This window comes from Pezoporus occidentalis, unplaced genomic scaffold (assembly GCF_034315485.1).
Source record: "Pezoporus occidentalis ecotype Australia unplaced genomic scaffold, CSIRO_AGI_Poc_V1 ctg157, whole genome shotgun sequence".
In the NCBI taxonomy this organism is placed as follows: Eukaryota; Metazoa; Chordata; class Aves; order Psittaciformes; family Psittacidae; genus Pezoporus; species Pezoporus occidentalis.
In genome coordinates this window covers 1,468,013-1,493,447 of record NW_026913393.1, presented here as the reverse complement: position 1 = coordinate 1,493,447, position 25,435 = coordinate 1,468,013, and the positions used below count along the sequence as shown (strand labels likewise).

At 45.2% G+C, this 25,435-nt stretch overlaps 2 protein-coding genes across 4 annotated transcripts in view; one reads left to right on the top strand and one right to left on the bottom strand.

Annotated features, from left to right (window-relative positions):
- Positions 1-5,401, top strand: part of ARK2C (arkadia (RNF111) C-terminal like ring finger ubiquitin ligase 2C) — a 53,184-nt gene extending 47,783 nt beyond the window's left edge. For both annotated transcript variants that reach the window (XM_062611778.1, XM_062611777.1), the window contains one exon: positions 564-5,401. In XM_062611778.1, the coding sequence (XP_062467762.1) occupies positions 564-681 (118 nt within the window). In that variant the 3' untranslated portion in view covers positions 682-5,401. The remainder of the gene's footprint in view (positions 1-563) is intronic.
- Positions 5,402-10,652: 5,251 nt separating this feature from the next.
- Positions 10,653-25,435, bottom strand: part of LOXHD1 (lipoxygenase homology PLAT domains 1) — a 170,595-nt gene continuing 155,812 nt past the window's right edge. Inside the window, exons 19-22 of one of the 2 annotated variants that reach the window (XM_062611783.1) lie at positions 19,119-19,289; positions 17,902-18,040; positions 13,984-14,145; positions 10,653-11,307 (exon numbers count right to left, since the gene is read on the bottom strand). In XM_062611783.1, coding sequence (XP_062467767.1) covers positions 10,827-11,307; positions 13,984-14,145; positions 17,902-18,040; positions 19,119-19,289 — 953 coding nt within the window. In that variant the 3' untranslated portion in view covers positions 10,653-10,826. The remainder of the gene's footprint in view (positions 11,308-13,983; positions 14,146-17,901; positions 18,041-19,118; positions 19,290-25,435) is intronic. The other variant, XM_062611784.1, reaches the window with a different exon arrangement.

The window sequence follows — 25,435 nt, the reverse complement described above, 5'->3', positions numbered from 1 at the left end:
AGAATGCTGACAAGCAATTTCAAGGAGCTGAGCTGCCATGTCTGAAGGAGCTGCAGTGCAGCTACACTACCTGATCCTGCTTCTCACCTTTTAATTGCCTTAAACCATCAAGAACAACCCTGATCCCCTTGCTGTGGGTCCTTGTGGTTCAGGGTCCCTCTGACTCAGGACAGTGAACAAACTGATGATTAATGTAACATAGGTGAAAAGCAGCTACATTCCCTACACCAGACACCCACACGGGGACCCACCCCACTGCTAATGAGCCTCAATGGTGAAAACCCAAGAGGCTTTGCAGTGAAACCTAGTGCTCCTGAATGGTTAAAAAAAGCAGCAGCTGGGGTAACTAATGACCAGAATAATGCAAGTTAGGAGAGTGTGGGCTTTTCTAAAAGGCTTTTAGCCAAGAAGGACACCATCTCTGACTTAGTACCCTATGTGAGCTGGCATTGCTGGGGAAGGCTGTAGCACTGGTGTTTGAAGCATCCACTGTTGCTTTCTAGCTCTTCTTGTTCCCCTGGACCTCTTCCTGTCTTAATAGTGTGGTACCTCTCTCTCTGCAGGCGGTTGCCCTGCATGCATCTCTTCCACCAAGTGTGCGTGGACCAGTGGCTGGCCACCAGCAAGAAGTGCCCGATCTGCAGGGTGGACATTGAAACACAGCTTGGCTCGGACAGCTGAAAGGACTGGCTGGATACACCATTTTCCTTACCAGGTCGTATGGCCATAAACCCTTGCAGCAAATTTTTTGCCTTCTGAGCCATTTGATTGAGAAGAAAAGTCTGCAGGCACGTTAGTGAGGAGGAGGTGGAGGAGGTGGCAGTACAATATCTAGCGGTAGGAGATATTGCACATACGCAGGATACGGGCCCAGTAAAAGGGAGCTGGCATTCCCGGAGCTCAGAGACCCCGTGCTGCAGAAGATTTAGTGTTGAACATGAAGGAACTAGTTGTGGTAGTCTGGCCTGTCAATCCTGCATTTCATGAGGATTGTATATATACCTCTCGAATATGTAGAAACATGTTAGGGGTCTTTTAGCTATTTCTATGGATGGCAGCTGGAGCATGTTAGCTTGAGAAATGTTGTGTTTGATGCCCTACTCATCTTGTGGTGGACATGTTGCTGTTAGCTGATTTGCACCAAATATTTTTTCATAGATTCCTTATTTTGGTGCCTGATTAATACATTGCAGAGGGGGATGAAAAAGGTCAACCTTTCCCACCCTTTGTGAGTGGGGAAGAGGCGAAAAAGCAAAATCCTGTTTACAGTCAGAAGGGTTGTGCTCTTTGCCTCAGCCGCATGTGCTTCCTTTCCCTGTGTTTACAGTGTGTCCCAAATTTAGAGAAGCTTAAAAAAAACCAACTAAAATTTGGAATAAAATTGATGAAGCAATAGGGAGAAGCTTCATTCCTGCTTATCTGCTGATGCTGGACACTTTCTGTAGGGGTGCAATATTGGAGTAGATGTTTCTTCACTTTTTATCTTAATGAAGTAGCTTGCCATATTGAAATTCAAGAAAGGGGTGTCTTCATGATTGTCATTATCTATGTTGCTTTATGATGTGAGCTGTGAGGCTGGTTGGCTTCATCATCCATCCAAAATGATAGTTACTGGAGTCTGTGCCTACAGCTGTGCTTTGGAGCATAGTAATGACAGAGAGGTGTTTAGAGATGTACAATGCTGACTCCTCTCGCATGCAAAAGCATCTCTGATAATAGGATGGGATTAAAATGAATGCTCACAAGGCACTGTTGAGGCCATGAGCATTTCTGCATGGAAAAGGGAGGCAGGTTGGAAGGAGGTTTTGACACTTTTTGGAGGGGCTGGCTTGTGACCCTGCCTCAGAGCTTATGTACCTGCACCCATGTGCGTTTGTGTATGCGTTTCAGGCCATATCCATACAGAGAATTCATTGTTTGATAGAATTAAACTTAATTGCATTAACACTCAAAACAGAATTAGGAGGATTCTGTCTCCAAAGACTGAGCTGTTGCAATCCAAGCTCAGTCTTTTTGACATAAAGACCTCAGCTTGCCAATCACAGGGACCGAGCTGAAAACCCTCTGGAGAACCAACATTCACACCATAAACACATTTTTCCCTTTGTTCTTTAAATCTTTTTTATTATTATCTTTGTATACTAGGGGAGGAAAAGAGAGAAAAGTGGAGGAGAAAAGGGAATTAGCTGGGAAAATTACATATTGAAAATGCTGATGTGGCGCTAGTGATTTCTGGCTCCCCCAAGCATCCATTTCACTGGAGCCAAGCGATGCTTTCCAAGTAGAAACAATGATAAATTACTATCTATCTGAGAGATTGAGAAAGTCCCATGAGCTGTAGTTGGAAAACACCAGCCTCAGAGGCACCCCAGAGATTATTTGTTATCCCAACTAGAGGGAGGAGAAAAAGAGGGGAGCCCTGTGGGTGCGAGGATGGAGGAGCCTTTCTTTTGCTGTGCCCATGTAGGTAAGAGGGAGTGGACAGGGGGACAAATAGTGACATATGAGGAAGACATAATGGGTTACAGTGAGGGTGGTGAAACAGTGGCACAAGTTGCCCAGAGAGGTGGTAGGTGTCCATCCCTAGAAACATTCAAGTCAGGTTTGATGGTGCTCTGAGCCATCTCAGTTGAAGGTGTCCCTGCTCATTGCAGGGTGGTTGGACTAGATGAACTTTAAAGGTTCCTTCCAACCCAAACATTCTATAATTCTATGATCTATTTGTCACCCAGTGCAAGTGATGGCTTCCTGGGAGATGTGGTAGTCCCAGACCTGATGTCCATGGGTCAAGGAGTGGTCCATTGATACCTATGGGGCTTGCTCCAGCAGCAGCAGATTGAAGCAGCCTTAAAAATAATATTAATATTACTAATAATGTGGACAAGCAAAGCAAGGCTTTGCTAGTAAAATACACTGTAAGCCTGCCTGGTCTATCTAGGCGTGAGCTGGGGATGAAGCAGGGAGAGGAACAGGGTGATTTAGACCCTGGCCATGCAGGGAGGGAACAAGGGCCGCTTCCGAACCGTGTGTTTTCTTAAAGCCTATGCGAAAGTATTACTATTTGCCTAATGAACAAGCACAGTTTTTAAAAAAAATAGATAAATAAACAAACAAACTTAAAAAAAAAGTACCCTTTGGTGAAGAAAAGCACCAAACTCCCATGGTCTCGTGTGAGTGATTGATCCCAAGGTGCGTGCGAGCTTACAGCGTCTGGACTTGCATCGGTGTGTCAGGTTCCTTTGCGTTTGAAATAATTATTTACGTGTAGGTTGAGATTAATGGGGTGAGTTTAAACAGTGAAACGAGACGAACAATGACAAATATCTAGAAACAAAACATCGATAGTTTACAGGGTTTTGTGAGCTTAAATGCCTTATATTTAACAATCATAATTTATGACTAACTTGTAGATATTGTGGGTTCTTATTTAATTATTTTTATAGTTTTTTTTTGCATTTTTAATTATAATTTATTTATTTAGAAATTAATACTAATTTTTTTTATTACTCCTATTACCTCATTTTTGCATTGTTTCTGGGAATGGAATGCTTTGCATGCGTCGGTACTTTAAAAATAAAAAGTTAAACATGGGATGTGGGGGGTAATGCTTATCTTGTCACAAAAAAAATTAAAAAATATAAAAAAATCAGGGTGTGTGATTACAAACTGTATTACTGTGGTGCTGTTACCTTGGATACATTCCATAAAAATGCAAACCTTTGATTCTGTATGCTGTGACATAGTGGAAAACTGCAATATAGTGACTGTGTTTAGCACATATATATGAATATTATTTGCACTCATAATCAAACTCTGGTGATCCTTTCACTTGTGTCCTTGTGCATTGAAGGTGATTAAGGACACTCTGCAAAACCAAAACATTTCAGTCAATTCTTGCTACCACCCCATCCCCTAACACTGCTGGCGATGATCCTGCTCTTTCTGCATGTTACCCTGCAACAACACCTGGTATGAAGCTGTGCTTCAGGCAATGCATGCATTTAGTGGAAGTCCCTTCAAATTGCTCAAAATCTAAGAAAGGAAGCCTAGGCATGGTGGCTCTGTGTAGATTTTTGTGCCTATGTGTGCTTGGTTTGGTTCTTTTCACCCTCTGTTCACGCATGCATGTGTGCCTCATGGGAGCTGAGGAGGGGATGGAGGAGGCAATCGGCTGAGCCTGAGCTTGGAGGCAACAAAACTGAGGGATTCATTGCAACTTTTACCGGTTAACCACTGGTCTAGCTGAGAGGGGCTGGGATGGATGTGAGAGTAATTCAGCATCCCTTTGTAATGTCTGCCATGAGTATTCACTATCACCCAGCTGCAAAACAGCCATGGGGCAGAAGGCCTCAGTGCTGATTGTCTTGACCAGTTAATTTCACCCCCTTTGTTAAGAGGGAAACCTCAGAGCTTTTTAATCTACTCTCAACCTGGGACCTCCACTGGAACCCTTCTGTACCCAGAGAGTGGGGAAGTGGGGAAGCCCCAAGCTGTTGTGCTGCTCCTGCAGCCGTGGCCAAGCATCTCCATTTCCATCCCCATTTCCATCCCCATTCCCAGCCATAGCCACAGCCTCACCACTCTCGCAGTGAACTGCCTTTTCCTAAAAGGCTCATGAATATCAAGTGCTCAAGATTTGCAAGAGGTTTTAGAGCACCTTTGATAATATTTTTAGCTTTAAGCCATAACCACTCTCAGTCACTGCAGATGCTCAGCCATCTATGAATAGACATTGGGATCAATGCATGTGCTCAGCCAGTAACCGTGCCCCCCTCCACAAAGGCTTTGGATGCAGTTCTCTTTTGGGTTAGAAAGGCACAGAATGACTGTACCTTGATTTTCTTTCTCTCTGTCCCTTCAGGATGCTGCTCTGCTTTGTTGACTTTGCCTTACCCTGGGTTTAAAACCTGTCTGTGTTTTTTTCCTTGCTGCTCTCTAACACTCTCCCCTGTAGCCTGTAGCTGCAGTTCTGAGCTGTGCGGGGATGGGGGATTCGTCGTTCCCCCCCTACAGCAAAGACGCTGCAAAAGAGTAAGTGAAACAAGGAGTGAGCGAACAAAAATCTTCTCCTCCAATGACCTGGGCAGGTGAAAGGATCACCCACATTTTTGTACTCCTACTGCTGTTCTGTTGTGCTGTGCAACATTTTCCTACATAGACTATTTTATAGAAGAAAGCTAGAAAAATATTTATTATTAATATTAAAGCAATAGTGCATTGAAGAAATGAAAAGACATTAGAAATTGTGTAAATGCTTAGATTCACTTTTGGTGGATTTTTTGTACTTTATTTATAACTAATAAAACAAACTGCATTGCTAACTATATACCAGTGCCACACAGAAGTCACCTGCCGGGGAGAATTGCTTGGTCTTTATTCAATGCTCTCTTCTTGTTTCTTTGGGTTCAAGTAAATTCTTCTTTCACTGTTTATGCCTTTGGACTTTGATGTGTAAAAAAGACACTGATGGGGTATAAAACACTCTGCCCAGCTAGTTTACAGAGGCTGTTGGAGTTTGAGCTCCATGGCAGAGGCGAGGTGAGGCTCTACACACTGGGCATGCCACCATGCGTGATGTTCTGTGGTACAAGTTTTGTGATTAGGTGCCAAAATTACTTTCCAAAACCAGTCTGGAAATTGCCTGTTAAAGAGAGATTTCTCCTCTAAACACATTCAATGGTGCCTGTAGGTTGTCTCCATCATGTCCTGAGTGATAACGTCTGGTCCTCCATCATTCCAGTGGAGAAGCATCTCCCACCTCATGGGTCTCCTCTTTAATAACTAAGGAAAGACAAACTTATCGGAAGAGGGGAAAAAAAAAATCCTCCTAATGAATACAGATATATTTGAGATTGTTTTCAATTCTTTTGTTGCCTGAATCCAGTGGGCCACACATCCAGTTATGCATCCAGCACAGCTCATTTCGTAGGTCCTCTTGCACTTTTATTTCTTTAGACAATGAATGATGAGAGTCTCTGCTCCCACCCACTTTCTATTCAGCTGTTCCCCCTCATGTGTTTCATGTAGAAAGGCTGAGACAAGTCCCCAGCTTTGACTATGTGATTAAACAAACTAGCTTTGGAGACAGGCGGCTGCTGATCGTAGAGATTTCATTCTTGTAGCTGAAGGGAATTTCCAGCTTCTCCAGAATCCAGGCTGCATAAGGGATGCATCATATTCAGGCAATGCAAAGCTCCCACTATAGGAAGCTTTTATAAATTCAGACAACAGAAAACAGGTTAAAAATGGCCTCCTGGTCCAGCTGAGGAAGATCTTGGTGACCCACTAAGACCTTGCTGATGTCCTTTGAAAGGGTAACGGCTTTGAGAGAGTTGCTGAAGATGGCAATTGGTTTTGCTTCAAAGCAAACACACTGCCACAATCTGATACCAGCCCATGGGAGCGCAGCAAGCAGCAACTGGTGGCTGTGAGAGGAGGGATAGGGATTGTGCCCATTAAGGTAGAACAGCACAGGCCAAGATGCAATGTCTTTATTCATTGCAAGCATCTGCTTGTGCAGCAGCTGCCGGAGGTTGGGAAGCTTAGCCCTCGTTTGGTTTTGTAGTATCTAAGTCCTCAGCTGGCCCACATATTGCAGCTCAGAGCTGTAAAACCCCATCAGTAAATGTTCTGTTGATGTTGGTGTTGGTTAAAATGAAGCTTTTTTCTATGTTGAAATCCAGAGAGTGAGCAGCAGGTCAAGGGAGGGGATTCCCCCCCTGTGCTATGCTCTGTGGATACCCCAGACCTGCAGTCTTGTGTCCAGCTCTGTGGCAACAGCACAAGAAGGACATGGAGCTGTCAGAGTGAGTCCAGAGGAGGCCATGGAAATGCTGCGAGGGCTGGAGCAGCTCTGCTCCGGAGCCAGGCTGAGAGAGCTGGGCTGGGGCAGCCTGGAGAAGAGAAGGCTCCTGAAGGGGAGACCTGAGAGCAGCTCCAGTGCCTAAAGGGGCCATAAGAAACCCAGAGAGGGGTTTTGGACAAGGGCCTGTAGGGACAGAACAAGGGGCAGTGGCTTTAACCTGCCAGAGGGGAGACTGAGATGGGCAGAAGCTCTTCCCTGTGAGGGTGCTGAGGCGCTGGCACAGGGTGCCCAGAGAAGCTGTGGCTGCCCCATCCCTGGCAGTGTTCAAGGGCAGGTTGGACACAGGGGCTTGGAGCAAGCTGCTCTAGTGGAAGATGTTTCTGCCCGTGGCAGGGGTTTGGAACTGAATGAGACTTAAGCTCCCTTCCAACCCAAAGCAGTCTGGGATTCTATGATTCTATAATAGAGAAATTATAAGATGTATGCTTCACAGCCCTCAGTTATTCTCCTTTGTGTATGTTAAGTTGCTATAGGTATGTGACACTATCAAAAATGTTTCACAACTATTTTATAGATATTTTCAAATAATCCTCTGTGTCCTGCAGCAAGAGACAACCAGTCCCTCTTAGCACCCAGCACTGCAAAGGACTCTTTGATTATACTTTTCACCAGCAACACCCAAGTTCTTTTGTAAACCCAAGTCTTCATCAGTTTCCCAAAACTAATGGGGACCACAGGGGCGATGGGATAGTCTGGTTTTGCAGCCTCCTGCAAAGTGCCACCGTCCTTGTCTTTTGATCTTGCTTTTCATCTCCATTTCTGTTTTTCGGATGAAGACATTTGCATTAAAACCACACCAATTAAGAAATAAAGAGCAAAACATAATGGCAGAGGGTGCTGGGAGGAAAAGGATCTGTGCACCTGTTCAATATACAGCTTTGGGATGCTCTGCCCCGGTAGGCAGAGATTGCCTGAGCCCTGCAAAAGGCACAGCACTACATAACTTTGGCTTCTCTCCTCCCCAGTTCTCCACTTGGCCAAGAACGTGCTGGTTTTAGCAGCTTAATGTAAATCCATCCCTTGGAAAAACTGTGCTCTCTCCTTATTACTTTTGTAGCATTAGTTGTTGTAGCAGCAGAACGACTCCCCTAAGCAAGGGTGGAGTTGAGTGTTGCACAAACAAAGGGCATTTTTGAGGCCTTTAGGAGAACAAAGCAGAGATTTTTCATGCTTTGCCAACATTGCCTTCCTGTGAGGCAGTGAGATTACTGACCCCTGTATCAGCAAACTGCCCCTTGGTCCTCCTTAGGTCAGCATTGCCTGGAGCTCAGCACAGCCGAGCACAGTTGTTGAACAACCCCATCCGGGGATGGTAGGTGGTTTGATGGCAACCAAGGTATATGCAAGCCCATCTCTCACCTATGCTGTGGCTTAGAGACCCCAGAGCTGTTCATTCCTGCAGGAATCAATGGATGAAGGAGCCACAGAACTTCAGTCCATGGCTGTAGCTACTTGCTACATGTGATTGTTACCAGATGTGAGCACATCTCATATGCACAATCAGGATTCCTCTCTCCTCCTTGCCCCATGCAGGGGTAGCGTGTGGATCACGAGCTGCCTTGCCACTCCCAAGGGCTGGAAGCATGCAATAGTACAGGTCCCATGTGCCTCACAGGGAATTTGCCCAGGGATTGGCAGGGGTTAAACTGCTGCGATGCAGCAATATTGTAAAACCAGCATCTCTGGCATCTCCCATACCAAGCTGGTGCTGACTGGAGCCAACTGGAAGTGCTGGGACTACAGTATTTCAATGAGAAAAAAACCTCCTGTTTCACTGCAGCACACACTTGTCTAAAAATGGGACAATTGTACTGAAAGGGATGTTTTTTTCATAGCCCTGGTAGGCTGGGGTGGGAGGGAAAGCAGAGAGATCAAAAGCCTGACAGTTTTCTGTTTCAAAACACACATCAGGGAACCACTGCTTTGCAATAACATTGCAGAAGCACAGCAAAAGCAAATGCTCCAGACTTTGGGCAGCCTGAGCCCCAGCAAAGTCCCAGGGATACGACATGCCTGTCAACCCCAGCATCCACCTTTAGGGGTCTGTTCTCCACCTCCTGTAAGCTCCCAGCTCCTCATCTTGGTCCTTGCTCAGAGCTTGGTATCACCACTCTGTAGTGATAGGGGAGAATACAGCCAATATTCTGTATTCTATACAGTTAACACTGCTGGTGTTATTATTCCCATCAGCAAGTAGTTGATCATTGATGAGGCTGATTACTGGGCTCATTTAAGCAACTTGCTCTGCTCCAAAACCATCAGTTACTTTAAAGGTTTCTAAAACAAATTAGTCTGAGCTGTTATTTGTGAGCTGGCACAGACAGCTCAAGTCTCTTTGGTGGTGCCTGCTGCTTAAAATAAAGATGCAGTACTTCCCTGGTGGGGCTTTGGTGGGATGCAACAGCTTTATATCCAGGAGCAATATCAACAGTACCTGCAATATGCCCCTAAATACTGTCTCAGCATCACTAACCTTTTCTGAGGCCTCCTTTGCCCATGACCAGGCAGGGACTGAGCACTGGGACAGTCCTGCCTTGTGGTCAGACACATCCAGGTGATGACCTGGTGGAGCATTCTTCCCAGCCCAGAGACTGATGGAGAAGGTGGGTGGACTCAGTGAGTTTAACCCATTCTTGACCCATTTGATCCCCATTCACACAAAGTGCTTGTTTAAAACCAGCTTCTGGGAAGGGGAATGACCTCTCCTAGAACATGGGTGGGCCAGGGGGAAGGTCTCCTTCTCAGAATCATAGGATAGTATGGGTTGGAAGGGACCTTCAAAGATCATCCTAGTCCAACCCCTCTGTAATGAGCAGGGGCATCTTCAACTACATCAGGTTGGCCAGAACCGTATCCAGACTGATCTTGAAAGTCTCCATGGCGGCTCAGATACCTTCTTTTCTCCTCCAAAGGATGTGTCCTGCGACTTTGCTCCCTGGGGCAGGAGATGGGGCACCAGGAGTAATGATCTATGAACAACTTTTCCTGTTGGTATGTGTAGAGCTGGGGAGAGCTCTACACGAACACTGGCCTTTATTGTGGCTGAGAAATCCCTTCTCCACTACAGAAAATTAAAATAGCTATCCTTATTAGAAGTAAAAATCGAAATGAATGGCAGCTGCTCTGAATTAGAGTTGGTATTCAGGCCACATAGAATAAATTTTCCTGAGACAGCTTTGAATATAGTTAGTACAGCTTCCTTGGAGTGGAATTGATTATCCAGTAGGTCTTTTGCTATCCTGCTGTAACTGTAGATCTCAGCTCTGGGCAGACCCTGGTTTGAGGGGAAAAGCACATGGGTGGAAAACCTGACCCAGATCCCACCCACTGAGGGCCAGCTGGGTAGATAATGGGCCCTTGCAAACCTCCTGCAGAAAGCCCCGCTGTATCCATTGCTTCCGATATAGGAAGGCATGTGGATGGACATGCAGTTCTGACAAAGAAGTGGGAAAAAACTGGGATCTTCAAGCTGCAGGTATTCAAAACCCACCTGAATGCGTTCCTGTGCAACATGCTTTTGATGGCCCTGCCTTGGCAGGGGGCTTGGACTGGGTGATCTCCAGAGAGATGATCTCCAGAAGTCCCTTCCAACATTAATGATGCTGTGATTCCGTGAAATATGTTGGCTCAATTCTCTTATCCTCTTCACTCACCTAAGAGGACAGCCAGTGGGCTTTCCCAGCCCTGGCAAAGTACTGAAAGCAGAAGATGGCAACTGAGCTGCTAAAAGATAGTTAATGACTCTGCTGGTTGAAGTTTTTAATTGTAAATAAGCCAGAAATGTACTTATTTCATTCACACTTTTACAAGCTCTTTAAAAAAAGCAGTATCATTTTTACAAAATGCTAACCCAGAAAGCAAATCTCTCAATATAAAAGGCAGTGTTTTAAAAGTAAAATGCAATATAAAAGAGAATAATGAGAAAAAGAGGAACTGAAGCCCTCCTGCAGCATCAGTACCCTCAATACCGAGGGAAAAGCTCCCTCCAGATTAACCCATCACCACGATTTTCATCCAGCCACTTCCCGCAGGGAAATATGGTGGTCACACCAGTTGCCGAATTGGTGATCTCCACCCGCTCCACCAGCCAGCCCGGCGCCAGGCCGCTGTTGTCGTGCTCAATCCGGACTTTCTTGAGCTCCCCCATGTCCAGCGTTTCCAGGTAAAACCTGTTGGTTTTGCCTCGCTCAAAGAGGTTCCTGAGCTTGTGCTTCAGTGCCCGCTTCCCTGAGTCCCCATTCAACCCAAAGATGGTGATGAACACGTTGGCGTTGGTCCCTGCACCTTTCTCAAATCCTGTGACGATGATGGTCTCATATTTGACCGGCACCAGGCTCCTGGCTTTGCTGGCAAAGCTCTCAGTGACCTTGGCACACTCAAAGACTTTGTAGTCCCGTCTCTTGTAACACAAAGGGATTTTCACGTTGCACCTGAAAAAGTATCTGATGAAAGAGAATGAATAGCTTGCTAATGGTTTGCATGCTCAGTGTGCTGGGCAAGTGGTATAGATTGGGTATGCTACTAACTTGCCCAGTATTAATATATATGCGTATATGATATGCTGTTTCTATACATGTGCTAGCACTACAGTTTCTCTGTAGAAAAGCAGCTGTGATTGAACATTGCAGCTGGAAAACCCAACATCTCCATAAACAGCCACAGACACATGAGAGGGTTGGTGTAGGGCACCTCTCACTTCTTTTTCCTGTGCAATGGCATGTCCATTTACAGATCCACTCAAGTGGGATGAGCAACTAGCCTCACAGATAAAGCAGCCCAGTGATGCTGCTCTGAGAGCAGGGAGACCAGCAGTTATCCTCACTGATAGTATGGTTCAGGTTGGGCAAGGAACTAGGAAAAAGGGAATGGGAAAGAAGGGGAGGAAGAGGTTTAAATCCTCCCCTTCCCTCACCTAGATCACCCAACCCATCCTTATCAGGCAAAAAGAAAAGCATTGAGCAACAAAAGTACCAGATTCTGAAAGCCCTTGGCTCTGCAGTGCTGCCTCTGGTGATGTGCAGTGAGCACACATCACATCCATAAATCACTGTGTACCTGGAACCCAGCCAGAGGCTGGAGCACTCTGCTTTTAGTGATGTATTTAATTTCCAACAATGCAGATCATTTCAAAGTGAGTGTTTTTTCCCCTCCAATAGCCAGCCTTCCCTGAACTGCAGCAGGTCCTCTTGGAGGGAATGCAGATGAGTTGCCCTGTATGTGTGCGTGAAATAAACACCTGGAGGAAGGGTTACTGCGATTCCAGCAGTGATGTGCTTCTTAAGCACTTCCAACGCCTTTGACATTTTCCGCAGCCAAAGTAAACTACTCATTTCTTTGGAAAGAAGCTTTGTAGAATGAAAAATTCTCATGGGAGAAAAGATATAGGCTCAGAGACAGAAAAACTGGGGGGGGGGGGGGGGGGGGTGGAGGGGCTGACTGAAGCTGCAGCTTTATTTCCTGGGGAGTGTAATGTCTCATGGTTTGGAGTTGTAATAGAGCATGCAAGTCTTCATTGAGGGGCAAGAAAAGAAAGATGACTTTTCTAGCCCTTGGATGTGCAAGGAAAACCTTCTAAATACTGCCTTTTCTGATCTACTTTAAGTTCTACTACTGAAAGGCAAACATCCCACTATAACTTAAAATTACTGCTGCAGCAATCTCACAACTCTTTTAGTTTGGTCTTTGGGCTTGACTTGGTGAGCTGGTGCTTGGGATTGGGAATACCTGAAGTGAGAGCTTGCTCTCACTGTGCAATCTGCTCCAGTGGATGGTTTGCAGAGCAAACACTGCTGTGAAGTTCTATATCTGTAGAGCTGGAGCCCTGTTTCATTGCAATGACAAGCTGCAGGCTTCACCAGCATCTCCTGGTTGCCCTCTTTAATTTAAAACAACTCTAAAAACACTGGGGTTTCATAAGAACATCTTTGTCCCCTTCAAAATGCAGTTTCAGGAGTTTTAGCATGCTCCCAAGGAGTTTAGTGCACAGATTCAATTGCACAGATGAACTTTAAGGATTCTAGGTTTTTCTTCACCAGAAGAAAAGAACATGTCTTAGTATGTAATTGACTGAGTTTTCATTCAGCAAATATTACTGTGGCTCTTCTACTGGCTGATTAATTTGCTAGAGAGACTCTTATCTTCTGAAAAAAAAAAAACCAAAAAAAACCTTCAAGGATTTTTTCTTAAACACTCAATTGTCTCTGTTGGAACAAACTTGTTATAGTTAAATTCTTTAGCAGCATGGAAATATCGTAGAGAAGAAAAGAAATCTACACTTAACATTATGGATATTTTCTCTGGAGAGCAGTTTGCTCTGCCAATAGAAACCTTCTCTGGTTCCTGCATAACCCCTGTGTTATCTGTGCCCTGAGTCACAAATATCACTCCTTCCAAACCCAGTAGGACCTGATGTGCTCAGGGCTCTTCAGAAATGTTCATTTTTTGGCCATGGTATATTTCAGTCATGTTTAAGTCAGAGTATCCTAGCTGCATGATTGTAACTTCTATATTTGCCTTTTGAATCATAGCATGGTTTGGGCTGGAAAGGACCTTTAAGCTCATCCAGTTCTAGCCCCCTGTCATGGGCAGGGACACCTTTTAATAAACCAGGTTGCTCCAAGCCTCATCCAGGCTGACCTTTTGGATTATATCATCCTGTCTACTCTGAGTTGAAAGTTCAGTTTTTCTATTACTCTCATCCTTTTTCTAGGAGCTCTTTTCACAAGACTTACCTAAAAGCCTTACCTAAAGAGTTACTTAAAAACCAGTCTGGGCAGAGCATCCTACAAACCCCTTAAATTTCAGTCAGTGTGAGTATTTTCCACAAGCTGACACATTAATTTGTCATGGCTGCAAGATTCATCTAAGCCAACTTGTTTATAAATTTATCTGCACACACAAATGCCTTCTCTAACAACTCAGAAATCACACAGGGAAGTCAGGCAGGGACATTCTGTACCCAACACATCAGCTTGTCCTTGGCTTTCAGAAAGGGATTAAAATTTGGTAAGACCTTCTGCTATTGCTTAAGTCTGAAATACTTCAGGAGGACACATGCAGAGCTTCTGAGCTTCCCCATGCCACTTTAGAGCAGCTTCTTGCAGATGAGAGGCACTTACTTGTTGCAAAGTTCCATCTCCGTTATGATAATCTCTTGGACGTGCCAAAAGACATCAGCTTTTGCAGATGACTTCTTTCCATCTTTTGGGCAGTGACCGACACAGATGGCTGCTATATCCCCCACATTCTTTGAAGAGAACTGGAATGTGTCTGTTGCACCTCTACAGGAAACAGGGAGTAGTTTCAGTTAGCACATTGAACACAGGCAGTGAGTTGTCTCATGTGGACATTAAGTAATTTGCACAATGCTACAGAAGACAGAAGGTAAGTGTTCATTTACATTAATTTGATTTAGCTCACAATCATTCAACACAAAGTATAATTTCCATATATAAATTTAGTATTTTCTCTGATTAGGGGTGACACTTCAAATTGTTGCCACCAGGACTTTTCAGGATAAACTTGAGCTGTTCTACATACAAAATTTGCCTCATTGTAGATAAAGCTGAAGAATGATTAATTTCCCCTCTAGGACTTATTCATTCTTGACAGATACTGTATCTGTTACACATCTACCCACCATAGCTGTTTTAAATTTGCTAGTTCATCCACCCTTCCTGAAGCTCAGCTTGAAAACAGTTTAGAGAAACAATAGGTCTCTGTCAAACCCTTGGCTGGCTCCCTGTCCTGTCCCTGGCATGTCTGTTAGGTTTATCTGCTTGCACTGGTCCTTATTCCAGCCTGCCTCCAAGGACGGGCTGTGACAAATGCTTTGGAGAGTTGTCTTCAACTCCACTGTAAACATCAGCAGCTTAAGGTCAGGAGGAAGCTTTTCCTGATCTTGCCTGTTTCACATGAAATAATGAAATCAGGTGGAGGGAGAGGATTCTCCCCCTCTGCTGTGCTCTGGGGAGACCGCAGACCTGCAGTCCTGCTTCCAGCTCTGGGGCAACAACATAAGAGGGACATGGAGCTGTTGGAGCAAGTACAGAGGAGGACATAGAGATGCTGTGAGGGATGGAGCAGCTCTGCTCTGTAGCCAGGCTGAGAGAGCTGGGCTGGGTCAGCCTGGAGAAGAGAAGGCTCCAGAAGGGGAGACCTTAGAGCAGCTCCAGGGCGTAAAGGGGCCATAAGAAACCTGGAGAGGGGCTTTGGACAAGGGCCTGTAGGGACAGAACAAGGGGAATGGCTTTAACCTGCCAGAGGGGAGACTGAGATGAGCTCTGAGGCAGAAGCTCTTTGCTGTGAGGGTGCTGAGGCGCTGGCACAGGTTGCCCAGAGAAGTTGTGGCTGCCCCATCCCTGGCAGTGTTCAAGGGCAGGTTGGACACAGGGGCTTGGAGCAAGCTGCTCTAGTGGAAGGTGTCCCTGCCCATGTCAGGGTGCTGGAAGTGGATGAGCTAAAAGGTCCCTTCCAACACAAACCATACAGCTCCTGAGGAAAATTCAGATGAAAAAAGAGGCTTATAATAAGTGGAAGAAAGGAAAGGCAGCCTGGGAAGAGTACGGAGATGTTGTCCGGGAAGCTAGGGACAAGGTTAGGAAAGTTAAGGCCCAGTTAGAATTAAACTTGGCTAGGGGTATTAAGGATAACAGGAAGGGACTCTACAGGTACGTAGCAAATAAAAAACAAAATAAAAAAAGCTCTCGGGAGAGCTGGCTACACAGGATTTGGAGAAGGCTGAGGTTCTGAATGACTTCTTTGCCTCAGTCTTCACTGGCAAAGGCTCTGACCGCACCACCCAAGTCTTGGAAGGCACATGCAGGGACTGTGAGAATGAAGACCTTGCTCCCACTGTAAGAGAGGATCTGGTTCAAGACTGTCTTAAAAATCTGAACGTGCACAAGTCCATGGGTCCTGATGAAATCCATCCACGGGTCCTGAAGGAGCTGGCGAATGAAGTTGCTAAGCTGCTGGCCATCATATTTGGCCTTCTATGAAGGGGCTACAGAACTGATGGACAGGGGTAGAGCAGTTGATGGCATCTACCTGGACTTGTGTAAAGCGTTTGACACTATCCCACATGACATCCTTGTCTCTAAATTGGAGAGACATCAATTTGATGGATGGACCACTCAGTGGATAAAGAACTGGCTGGATGGCAGCATGCAAAGAGTTGTGGTCAATGGCTCAGTGTCCGGCTGGTGACCAGTAACGAGTGGTGTCCCTCAGGGATCGGTGTTGGGACCGGTCTTGTTCAACATCTTCATCGCTGACATGGACAGTGGGATTGAGTGTGCCCTCAGCAAGTTTGCCGATGACACCAAGCTGTGTGGTTTGGTTGATACCCTGGAGGGAAGGAATGCCATCCAGAGGGACCTTGACACGCTTGTGAGGTGGGCTGATGCCAACCTCATGAAGTTTAACCAGGACAAGTGCAAGGTCCTACACCTGGGCCGGAGCATTCCCAGGCACAGCTACAGGTTGGGCAGAGAAGAGATTCAGAGCAGCCCTGCAGAGAAGGACTTGGGGGTGTTGGTCGATGAGAAAATGAACACGAGCCGGCTTCAGTGTGCGCTTGCAGCCCAGAAAGCAACCGTATCCTGGGCTGCATTAAAAGGAGCGTGACCAGCAGGTTGAAGGAGGTGATCCTGACCCTCTGCTCTGCTCTTGTGAGACCTCACCTGAAGTACTGTGTGCAGTTCTGGTGTCCTCAATGTAAAAAGGACATGGAACTGTTGGAACAAGTCTAAAGAAGGGCCACGAGGATGATCAGGGGACTGGAGCACCTCCTGTATGAAGACAGGCTGAGGAAGTTGGGGCTGTTCAGCCTGGAGAAGAGAAGGCTGCGTGGAGACCTCAGGGCAGCCTTCCAGTATCTGAAGGGGGCCTATGAGGATGCTGGGGAAGGACTCTTCTTTAGGGACTGTAGTGATAGGACAAGGGGTAACAGGTTAAAACATAAACAGGGGAAGTTTAGACGGGATATAAGGAGGAAATTCTTTCCTGTTAGGGTGGTGAGGCACTGGAATGGGTTGCCCAGGGAGGTTGTGAATGCTCTATCCCTGGCAGTGTTCAAGGCCAGGTTGGAGGAGGCCTTGGGTGATATGGTTTAGTGTGAGGTGTCCCTGCCCATGGCAGGGGGGTTGGAACTAGGTGATCTTAAGGTCTTTTCCAATCTTAACTGTTCTATGATTCTATGATAGAAGTTAAGGTTGAAAAGGACTTTAAGGTCATCTAGTTCCATGATTGTATGAAATATCAGTCATTCATGCCAAACTCCACATCAGCTATAATTTCACCTTCCTTTACAGAGCCACAAGAAAAACCTTTCTTCTCTGCAAAGCAACAGAATGTGAGCAGTGTTCATGACTTCAAAGACATTTCTGTCTCCCTAGGCTGTGCTGTGTCCTTAAACAAAGTAGAAAACCCATCTCACATTTGGAACACTGTGGTCCCACATGGGAGAACTGATCTGTCCCATCTTCCATAAATGTGCACCCAGCTCATCTGAATGATCCTGATATTCTGCTTTCCTCACGTGACTGTGATTTTTCAGCCTTACCCCCACAGATTCGTCTGGAAAGTCAAATCTAAGTATCTCTGACAGCATTTAGCCTCCAACTATTTTTACTTTCTCTCTGATTCCCACTGCCAGTGTGATGCTGTAAAAGGAACTAAAAACACCTCCAGCTTCCTTTTGCTCCTCCCAGCTCAAAACCACACAGCCTTTCCCGGGGCCTGCCAGAAGCCTGGTTGTATGTAATAATACAAAGGACACACACACACACACGTATAATCTACATTTCCTACTACAGATGGCTTTTTCTAATGATTTTAAACCTGTACTGTGTCTGCCCATAAGAAACTGATTTTACATCTTCCTTTTACTTTAGATGAGAAGCCACTAAGCATTTGGAAAGGAGGGATGCAAAATAACATGTCATAAACACAACCCTGTAAACCATACTAGAGAAGAGGTGGTGTTTGTGAAATCCAAGCAACTGTTCTTTTAGCCCACCATCCTGTCCTACTACCTTTCAAATCTCCTCTTCTTGGAGGAATTTTCCATAAGGAATTCTTTTGAACGGCCCAGCTTTCCTTCTAGGATGATCCAGATGTTTTCCTTTGTTTCTGCATCCTCTCTGTCACTTGTTACTGTGACAATCTCATAGGCTTTAAAGCATAATTAACACACACATTAAACAGAAAAGGAAGAGCAGATGGTCAGAAAAATCTCTTCATTTGGCTGTCACTTTGCTTAAAAACTCTCTTCCTAATATTTATCACAGCACACAAGAAAACATTTGCGAAACAAGGATGGAACCAAGCTGAAGTCTGTGGGACTTTTGACTTGTACGTGCTTTGGATTGCATGCAGGGATAGAGTACATGAAAAACATTAGTACTGCTCTATCAGCTTGCAAGCGTAGTTGGAGCAGCTCTTGAACAAGCTGTGCCCAGCTCCCTGCTGTGCTAAGCACTCCCTTTTCAGCACAGACCAAATCCAAAAGTTTTTGTTCCACAATCCTAACAAGGACAGTGAGGTTAGTCATGTACCCAACAGGATGTGCTCAGGTGCTGTGGTGGCATGTAAGTACCCAAAATGGCAGTCACAAGGCTGATTTTTTGCAGGGGCAGAGTGAAATCACACTGAAGGAATGTGATTATTGACTCTCCAGCACTCTCACAAAGAAGAGCACTGAGGTGCAGGACATACTGCAATGCACTTTGCCTATCACCAGTGCAGTTAAATAACTCCTGATCATTTTACTCACTCACCACATTAGACACCAGTGTAATACCTTAGACCCTGGGAAATAGCCCAGAGCAGACCCGAGGCTATGGGGTGTTTAGCTCAGCCATCATGTTCAGCTGGGATACTTGAGCTAGTAGCCCAGAACATGTTAAGGAAGAAGCTGGAGCAATGTTACCCATTTTATCTAATGAGACCATAACCATGTGTCTTACTGCTTATGCTTATGGTTTACTGCTGGATTGGACTACTGCAGATGGGCCCTTCTTAGGTTTCAATGCAGAATGAGATGGTTTTCTTCCTCATAAAACCTGATTTGTTTTTTTTTTTTGATCACACCACTGCACTTTTGAAGAGTATTCTAAATAACCCAGCCCTTGAACACTGCAACCACAAACACCTATTGCATAGGAATCCTTAGTGAAAGAGCTTGCAGGAGATGTGGTCCTGTGGCCTCTGCAGTCCCTCAGCAAACACCACAAGTCAACTCTAATCTTACCAGTGCGTTCCTTCAGTTCCAGAATGTCATTATTTGCACAAGCCAGTTCCCTTATCAGCTGCCCGTCATCTTCACCTTTAGCCAGCCAGCGATCACACTGGAAGCGAAATGTCTTGTCCATGGCAGAGTCCATCACATCAATGTATTCCAAGTGCCAACCTGGTGCGATTCCTAGTAAAGCAACAGAATAAAAAAGACTTGGATACTTTCTCGTATCTTGGGCATGGAGGTGAGATCCCTTTCCTTGGTAGCACCCTCCTGGTGCTAGAAATCATAGAATCACATACTGGTTTGGGTTGGAAGTAACCTTAAAGGTCATCTAGTTCCAATCCTCCAACCCTGATGCTATGGGCAGGGACACCTTCCACTGGACTGTTCTGTCACCAAAACTAATGTTGACTTTCTCAAGACCATATGTCACAGAAACTGCTATTGATCCTTCCTTCCATTTTAAGAGAAAAATGAAAACATAAAGCAAAATGAAATATAGGAATTCATGCTCCATCTAACCTCCACTCCTCCACCACACGTCTATAACTATTAGACACAGCAGTGTAGGCATGGTTGGTGGTGGTCCCTTCACTTTTTGGAGTGCTAGCTGGCCACAAGCTGTAGGGTTTAGTGTCTTTTCTTATAGGTTGTCTTACCCCCAAACCCCATGTACTTGGATTTGAAGGTCAGAAGGTAAATTGCAACTTGCTCCTTTGACCCTGCCAGCTAACACAAGCAAGGAAATCACCCATGCTATCCTGACTTTGCCAAGCAACCAGACTGAATCCAGTAGTGCTGGACTGGATAAGAACCTAGGACAGACTAAAGCAATGGATGCTCTAGCAGGAGACCACCAAATTGCCAAACTTTGCCTTGGGGCCTTCTTAAACCACGACAAGTTCCATTTCTGTTTCCTATTTTACTTTTTCATTTTCCCCAAGTGGAAAAGAAACTTGTAAATGAAGAAAAGGGCATTTGTGAACATCTTCCTGATTTCTTTGTTGAAATACAAGAAGCTCTTGTTGAGGTTGGGGGAGGACAAAAGGTTTTGACAGTTCCACTTACAAGTCATGTTATTAGTTAGACAAAGAAATGTGATGCTCATGATGAAAGATTTCTGTTGGCTTATTTACATCCCAAAGACATTAAACAGCTCTTGTTCTTTCAAGAACTCACTGCCATATGCCTACTTCCTGAGTTTGCAAATATTAATCTTCTGTAGCCCTGAAATAAAATGATGGCACCTTTCTAGGTTTATATCAGCAAGTTACCCAGTGGACTGACATCCTTCCACACTATGTGTTGGCAGGTCTTTACCAGCCTCACAGCCATTCCTGTTCATTCTTTGGCTTCCAGAACCGTCTTCAAGTTAGGAAATTGCCTGCTATGAAGCACAGACCTCAACCAAAGACACCACTTGCTCCTTACATTTTGGGGGGCATGAAAGTGCTGAATCATTGTGGCTGGAAGGGAGCTCTGGAGAACATCTAGTCTAACTGCTAGCTTAAAACAGCCTTAGCTAAAGCGGGTTGTTTCAGTTCAGTTTTGAACATCTCCAAGGACCAAGACCCCACAACCTCTCTGGTCAACCTGTGCCAGTGTTTGATTACTCATGACGAGGAAAAAAAAACTTTTTAATTATGTTTAAATGGAGTTTCCTGTATTTCAAATAATGCTCATTGCCTCTTGTCCTGTCACCAGGTGCTGGTGAGAAGGGTCCGGCTCTATTTTCTTATTTTCTTTGCCCTCCCATCCGATATTGGTACATATTGATAAAATCCCCCTGAACCTTCCCTTCTCCAAGCTGAACTGCCCCAGGTAGTTCAGATGCTCCAACATCCCACAACAGATGCTCCAATTCCTTAATTAATTTTGAAGCCCTTCACTGGACTCTCTCCAGTACATTCTTGACCCCTTGGACTGAAAGGACAAATGCCATCTGCCAGTGACAAGACCTGTACAAATACCACAGGTCCAGCACCCAGGCAGTGGAGATGAGTGCACAACTAACATGCAAGATCTCCAGGCTGCATCAGCAGGACAAAAGTCCTGAGCATGGTTTTGAGGGTGGGATGGGATGAAGTACCAGTTTACTGCCTCCTGGGCAGATCTTACCAAGTTCCTCAGGGCTCCCACCATGCTCTACTTGAAGCAACTTGCTCTTTGGGGCTCTACAGAAATGTATTCTAAGCATGTTGGCAGTGTCAGCTGTTATTCTTTTCAGCATGCTCATTTCCATTTAAGTCTAATGAACATCTCTGCAGCATATTCAGGAGGCTGCTCGGCTTCCATCAGAACTTTAGTTAAAAACGTACAGGCTGAAAGAAAGAAAACATAATTCTCTAGAGAAAGAGATCAATGAATGCAGACTGGGATAGAATAAATCTCTGATCCTAGTCCTGCTGCCAGCAGTGAACAGCATGACTTGGACAGGATCAGTGCTAAGCAGCAGTATCAGAAAGGAGAGTGAATGAGATGCACAAACCCTCCTCCATCTTCTACAGCTTGGTTGAGCATGCGCTTACCAGGAGAGCTGCATCAAAAAACCTGCTCTTTTATCACAGGGAGAGGTGGGCCAGAGCTGACTTTCCAGAAGGTGTTGGAGTTGAGGGAAAAGCAAGCACAAAGTGTAGCTTGCCCTGGTGTTCCCTGCAAAAGATGCATTTATCATCTCTGGGTTATTTAAAGGGCAAGGTCTGGGCTCTGTCAGGGAATTGACACTGAAAAGAAAAGACCAGCAGGGTGTCCCTTACAGCACAAGGGTACCTGAAGCCAAGGAGCTTAGAAAAAATGTGTTGTTGCCCCAAAGCATCCTCCTTTTTGCATTAAAGGAAAAATGTTTTTCTCCCCTCTCACTAGAATTGGTCTTTTCTTGTTTTCCTTCCTAATGGTTAACAATTTAAATTAGGAGACCTGGAAGCTGTAGAAGTATTCCATATCACTTTTAATTTCTCAAGAAAAGTGATTAGGTGAATGCTGTACTGGCTATGCCCAGGGCAGCACACTTTCCCACCCTGTCTGTGTCCCCTGATACCAGGAGCGGTGTCACATCAAGGGTTTGACTGACACAGGATTTAACGCCATTTAAAAGCTGATATGGAAATGAAATGATTGGTTAGAGGCTGAAGAAACTATTGAGGCTTACCAGCTAAGGTATTGTTTTACTCTTGTTTCAGACTGGGAAAAGATAGATTTAATTTCTTTTCACATCCATCTGGAAAAAATGCGAAGTCCAGTAATGCACTGTGTAAATGTGAGACTTTCCTTCCGTTGAGCTGGATCTGTGTGCTGAAAGCACATCAGTGGAAGGAAAAGAAACCACGTCTGTAGAATCACTTTTCAGGTATGAAATTTTAGTTTCAGGATATTACCCTGTTTACAGCTTCTCTTCCTGTGTGGCTTTAGCAGTGCAATGGTCTCAGAGACATTACTGTGTCTATGAAACAGCAGGAAAGGAAACTACATCCTATACAGATGTAACCCAGAGGCATCAAACCCTCAGCACTAGCTGGTTTATGGAGTCGACAGCAGTGAAGGATTCAGGAAGAGGAGCCAGAAAAGTGGTAGGGATGTATCAGGGTTAGAAGGAGCTAACCTAGGTCCTGTCCACTGCTCACACAGCCTGAAAGGACCTCTGCAGCAATGGCTCATCAGCCTTTTCGCTGGATACCACTGGATAGTGGATCCTGATCACAGAACCCCAGACTGCTTTGTGTTGTAAGGGACATTAAAACTTATCTAGTTACAAACCCCTCCCATGGGCAGGGACACCTTCCACTAGAGCGGCTTGCTCCAAGCTCCTGTGTCCAGCCTGGCCTTGAACACTGCCAGGGATGGGGCAGCCACAGCTTCTCTGGGCACCCTGTGCCAGCACCTCAGCACCCTCACAGGGAAGAGCTTCTGCCTTATATTTAATCTAAATCTTCCCTCCTGACTTACCATGAAAGCCACAGCTACTCCATCATTCGAATCTCAATGTCTGTAGGAGAACCAGAGCAGATCTGTTTGTGTCCCACTGGCACCTCAATCAACAGCATCAGAACAAGGGCTCAGGAACAAATCAACTGTACAAAGGCCTTGGACAACATGGTGGGCTTTTCTGCAGTGACTCCAGTACAAACTAGGACCATTACATTTGTCTCCATTACTGCTTTGGGGCAGAGGGGTAGAAATAGCACATATCTGAGCAGTTTCTGCTTCATTATTCAGGTCTCAGTCTTTATAACAATGTTGCCACCACTGTGCCTTTGTAGAAGATCCCCTCTCACAGTAACAAATGTTCAATATTCCTAACAAAAGGTACTTCGATCCAGGTCTGTTTTGCTGCCATCAAAATCCCCAACAGCAAACCGGCCCTAATAAAACCTGTGGCTGTGCCATGTAGGCTCCTTAATGGCCCACAGCTGAAAAGGACATTTTCAGTGGCATGGAAAACCTTTCAAATGTAATTAGAGGAGGAGAAGAGCTCTGGGGAAAACAGAATCATTTTGCTTGCTTGGCTCTGTATAATTTAGTGTCATGAAGGGCATCATCTTCCCCAAGTGTTCTTATGTAAAAGAGCCGTTATTTCTCCCATTTATTCTCCTTTCTCAAAAGGGTCCAAGCTGACATCTGGGTGATGGTGGTCAAGGACCCTCTGTGAACACCTGAAAGGACCATCCTGACTTTTTACCAGGTGATGATGAAAGCCTGTGCTTTCCTGATATTAGACAGACAGGCTGGATTGTAAGCTCCTTGTCATGTATTTCTGCAGTGATTTGATCAGTCAAGTCTGACTTCGGAAGTAGTAGATGTAACACATAATGACGTTACTGCTTCATTTAACCAAAACCTCAACTTGCAGCACTACAAGCTTCCTTTGCCCCTCTTGGGCAAAGGGCAGCACTTCTTCCCCAGCCTATATTGACACCTAAATTATTAAGCTCTTCTGATACATGCAGAAACATGGAAGGATGGGAGAAAAAAGTGAGATTGAACTGAGTCTGGTGGGTTCACTGCTCATCAGGCTCCTGGTCTTTTGCTTTGTGTTACTGAACATTAACTATTCCTTGCAAAGCGAAAGCTGGTGGGGTCAAATCTGTGCTGTCAGAATCACATCCATGCTTGGATACACACATGTCCATGGAAGCTAAACCATGTCCACTCTTTGCAGCTGTGGTGTCCTCAACATAAAAATGACATGGAACTGTTGGAACAAGTCCAGAGGAGGCCATGAGGATGATCAGGGGCTGGAACACTGCTGTATGAAGACAGGCTGAGGAAGTTGGGGCTGTTCAGCCTGGAGAAGAGAAGGCTGCATGGAGACCTCATAGCAGCCTTCCAGTATCTGAAGGGGGCCTATAGGGATGCTGGGGAGGGACTCTTCATTAGGGACTGTAGTGACAGGACAAGGCATAACAGGTTAAAACTTAAACAGGGGAAGTTTAGATTGGATATAAAGAAGAAGTTCTTTACTGTAAGGGTGGTGAGGCACTGGAATGGGTTGCCCAGGGAGGTTGTGAATGCTCCATCCCTGGCAGTGTTCAAGGCCAGGTTGGACAGAGCCTTGGGTGATATGGTTTAGTGTGAGGTGTCCCTGCCCATGGCAGAGGAGTTGGAACTGGATGATCTTAAGGTCCTTTCCAACCCTAACTGTTCTATGATTCTGTGATTCTATATTCATCAATTTTATCCTCTATCTTTTTATCTATCTGTAGCAGATCTTCTTTGGTTTGGTTTTGTAAGCAGTGGGTACCTGATCAAGGGTAATAGCTGTCATTGCTGGTGCTTATGTTCCCATGGGAGTGAGTGAATGAAAAATATTTCTTGGGACATTGGCTGCTCAGGGAGCAGTGAAGAACTGTTGCTGCCCAGCCTTTCATAGCCATCAACCAGCTCTGATCAGCCCCTTAACTGCAATATTTTAATTTCCACATCTTCTGAAACATAAAATAAAGACCACTACAAAGACAGTTCATCAGCCTTGTGTCCTCTGACATTATTTATCTCCTGCCTGGTTAGATGACCATCCATCCCTAACCACTACACAAGACATCACTCAGCAGTGGGAGCTTTGATAGCAGCATCGGATTGCTAGAAATGGAGCGTTAATTGTGAGGTTTTAAAATCATAGCATCTAGCTGTGCATCAGTACATCTCAAAACACTCTAAAAAGGTGAATATTTTTTATCCCTAATTTACATAATTGAAAATGAGGTACAGGGATGTGATTTACACAAGGTCATTCTGCAGGCCAGTGGCAGAATAAAAATAGATTAATTTTGTGTATCTCTCCTTTAGGATCGTGTTGGTTCACGCCACAGCATTTCTCGTCAGAGCAGACAGGC